Source organism: Paracoccidioides lutzii (assembly GCF_000150705.2).
Source record: "Paracoccidioides lutzii Pb01 unplaced genomic scaffold supercont2.11, whole genome shotgun sequence".
Taxonomy (NCBI): Eukaryota; Fungi; Ascomycota; class Eurotiomycetes; order Onygenales; family Ajellomycetaceae; genus Paracoccidioides; species Paracoccidioides lutzii.
In genome coordinates this window covers 123017-126632 of record NW_015440957.1, presented here as the reverse complement: position 1 = coordinate 126632, position 3616 = coordinate 123017, and the positions used below count along the sequence as shown (strand labels likewise).

General features: G+C 28.5%; 1 protein-coding gene across 1 annotated transcript in view; it reads right to left on the bottom strand.

Moving 5' to 3' along the window:
* The window catches only part of PAAG_11856 (hypothetical protein), a gene marked incomplete at both ends in the record, with an annotated part of 1764 nt that extends 958 nt beyond the window's left edge, over positions 1-806 (bottom strand). The window contains one exon of the mRNA XM_002793415.2: positions 500-806. Within this exon, the coding sequence (XP_002793461.1) occupies positions 500-806 (307 nt within the window). The remainder of the gene's footprint in view (positions 1-499) is intronic.
* Positions 807-3616: the final 2810 nt, after the last annotated feature.

Below are 3616 nucleotides of genomic sequence, written 5' to 3'. Positions count from 1 at the left end.
CCAGCCCCAACAGGCATCGGCAAGACAGTAACCAATCCATGGGCCCTTGAAAAAGGGGAGCTATCTTGGTAGTCTGCGCGTGCTGTGATCTATAGGCGGATAAACATGTGGGAGGGAGAAGAAGGTGTCCCAGGGCGCGCGCAAGACAGGGCAGATCTGACTGAAATTGAGGGAGGCAGCGACGGGTGCGATATCATCCAGCTGCTGAGCATATCACTCCAGGAACGAGCTGATACATGACCTCTTGTGTCAAATGCGCAAAGTGGCACTTATATTGCATCATCCATGCGGAGTAGCTCAAACGGGGTATCTTGGAAATCTTAAAAATCTTGAAAATCTTGGAAAAATCTTGAATAACCTCCTGCCAGTCCAGAGTATATATGGGGAATATCTTCAAACTCCGAAAAGAAAAAGAGAAAAAAAAGAAGAAGAAAAAAAAAAAAGAAGAAGAAACGTAGATAATAAAGACGAGAAACCCCAAAGGTAGAACCCGACTCACCATTCAACATATCCAGGTACTTGACATTATTATCACCATCGCCAACGGTGCTCGGAGAGTCCTTATTATGCGCTTCGGTTCCCTCCACGCGTTCAAATTTCACGGGCAGGTCAACAGATAGATCCCCAACAGCATCAAAATCCAGGAACTCCGCATTCGTAAACAGAGCCAATTCAGCATCCACATTGAATAGATCCTGCCGCTCCGCTTGCTGTTGTGCCAGATCATATGGCGAAGGAATGGTATTCAGATCGTTCAAGTAATGCGAGAAAGTCGGGGCTCGACGCCCGCTGTTGTAGCCAGACATGGCCAAGAACTTCCCCCTCCCGCGGCGGACACCAAAATAAAAAAAAAAAATCAAAATACGACAACTCTTTGATCCCTCCTTAACAAATTCACGATATTAAAACCCAGCCACTGATTTGCTATGAACGCTGAGTCCAATGGTAGATGTATGACCCACAGTAGTTCGAGATGTGCAATGAATACAACAGCAGCAGAGTTCACCACCCTCGTTGGTCCGCACAAAAGGCGGGCAGAGTACAACAAAACCAAAAGCACTCGAGAGGTAGTACACGCAACCCCTGGCGGTGTGAGCGATGAATGGAAGTCGAAACGATCTCGAGGGGGTTTCGAGATATATCTCTAATATTCGCGGGTGTTGGAAAAGTGAAAGAATCGCATTATTAGAATAATAAAGAGGGAGAAACGGTGGTGGGATGGGGTGACAGGCGAGGAAGTTTCACATGACGAAAATCGCGCGGGGAGCAGAAGTCTATTTCCGGTCTGGTCCAGTCTCTGGCTCTCTGGGGCTGGCTCCGGCGTAAGTTTCAGACAAAGTTTTTGGTGGGGTTGAAAGTTGTGAGAGTTCCAACTGTTGTTTTAAACACCCCCCCCCGTTCTGTTACTTTGATTTTATTACCCCTAATACGAATATTTATTTTACTGGGGAAGACTAACCTCAGGAGCTAATGGGCTGACTGGGGGGATGTGCTGTATGTGCGATTAATAAATAATCGAGATTTTTGTTCTGGGTTTCTTCTTTAAACCATCACTTTTGTTGTTGGCTGTAGTTAGTTGTGACAGTTCGATTCCTGTTCTCCGTCTTGTTTTCGCCACCTGAGCACTGAGCACTGAGCACTTGGCTTGCAGTTTACAGCCTTGAGAAAATATGAACATGTCATGTCGAAATGGAGGTGTGGGGCAAATGTTCCGGCCACCCCCCTTCCTGCGCTAGTAAGTTTGGCTGTAAAAGGTTGTATCAGTTGTATCTCACGACCAGAGTTTATCTGTCTGCATCGGATCTTGATGCTTGCAGATATTCTCTTCCTGCTTTGAAATTATTATCTCCTGCATCTTCTATCCGTCATATTCTTTTCCTTGTTGAGGTTCATGTTCAAGCTCATACTCCTCTCACTAAGGGCGGTATATATAAGAAAGTCAAGAAAATCACAGACATTTCTAGATACACGCAGAAAGGCTTAAGTAAAAAATTAAAAAGCAAAATTATAACTTTAATATTGACTATAGTATTCAAATGAAGCATGTCAAAAATGATTCATAGAACAATTAATTTAAAGAAAAATTCGCAGAGAAAGAGTAATTCATTATATAATTTATTATTAAAATTTAATAAAAAACAAGAAATTTCCTGAGATTTTAATTTATAAAACTGATATTATCTAGAACTTTTATAGTTAAATTTTTAAAAAAATATGAATTTATGAATATAAAGTATTTATAAAATTAAAATTAATTAATTATATTAAGAAGTACTAGTTTAAATTTACTTTTAAATATAATTAATATGATTTAAAATAAATAAAAAAGTAATATAAAATAATAAAATATTCATTACTTTTAATCAAAAATATAAGCTATGTAAATTTCATATCAGATTTTAAAAGTCAAAAACTTCATTTATATATAAAAATAATAAAAAATGCATTTATTTAAAAATACTTTTTATATAATATATATATATATATATTTACTAAATAGAAACTAGTTAAAATATTATTATGAATAAATAATAAATAAGATTATGAAATATAAAAGAGTTTAATAATACACTAAAGTTAATAATAAGCTTATTTATAATTAAAAATTTAATTAAAATACATAGTTAATATAAGATTAATAAATTTTCTTTTATATAAACTCTTAACAAATTGATTTAATAATAATATTAATAATAATATGTTTTTATATCTATACATAATTAGTAACTATAAACAAGTTTATAATACAAAGTTAAAGTATATATATATATATATATATATATATAAGTTAATTATAAAGAAATAAATAATTAACTATATAGTTAATTATTAAAAATATACTAATATAATAAAATTTATATTTAAAACTTTATAAATACATTAAAAAATATTCACTTTTAAAACTTAAAAAGTATAATTTTAACTTAGAAAAATAATAACTTATAATTATTTAAAATAATTTTACTATTAATTTATTTAATATAATTTATTTTAATTATTTTTATTTTTATAATTATTAATTTATAATATATTTTATTTTATTATATAAAAATTTTAATTATAAAAATTATTATTTAAATATTAATTTATTATAATTATTAAAATAAATTATTAATATAAATTAATATAAAATTTATAAAAATATTTTATATTTTAATTTTAATTATATTTACTAAAAATATTAAATTATTTATTATATATTATTATATTTTTCATATTTTATATAATTATTAAATATAAATATTATTTATAATTTTAAAATATATATAAAAAAATTTAATTATCATTATTATTATTATTGATTATTATTATAAATATATATAATTAAAAATTATAATATTTATTTAATTAAATTAAAATTTAATTTTTTAAAAAAATAATCAAAAAATTAATATTTATATAATATTATTTTTTATAATTAAAATTATATTAATTAAAATAATTTTTTTACTTTAATATATATAAATTTTATATTTATATTTTTTAACTTTTATTTTTTTTATTTTTACTTTTAATAAATTTATTTTTTTATTATAAAAAAATATTAGAGCTATATATTTATTAATATATTTTTTATATATATAAATTAACTTTAATCAATTATTAAAAACTTATT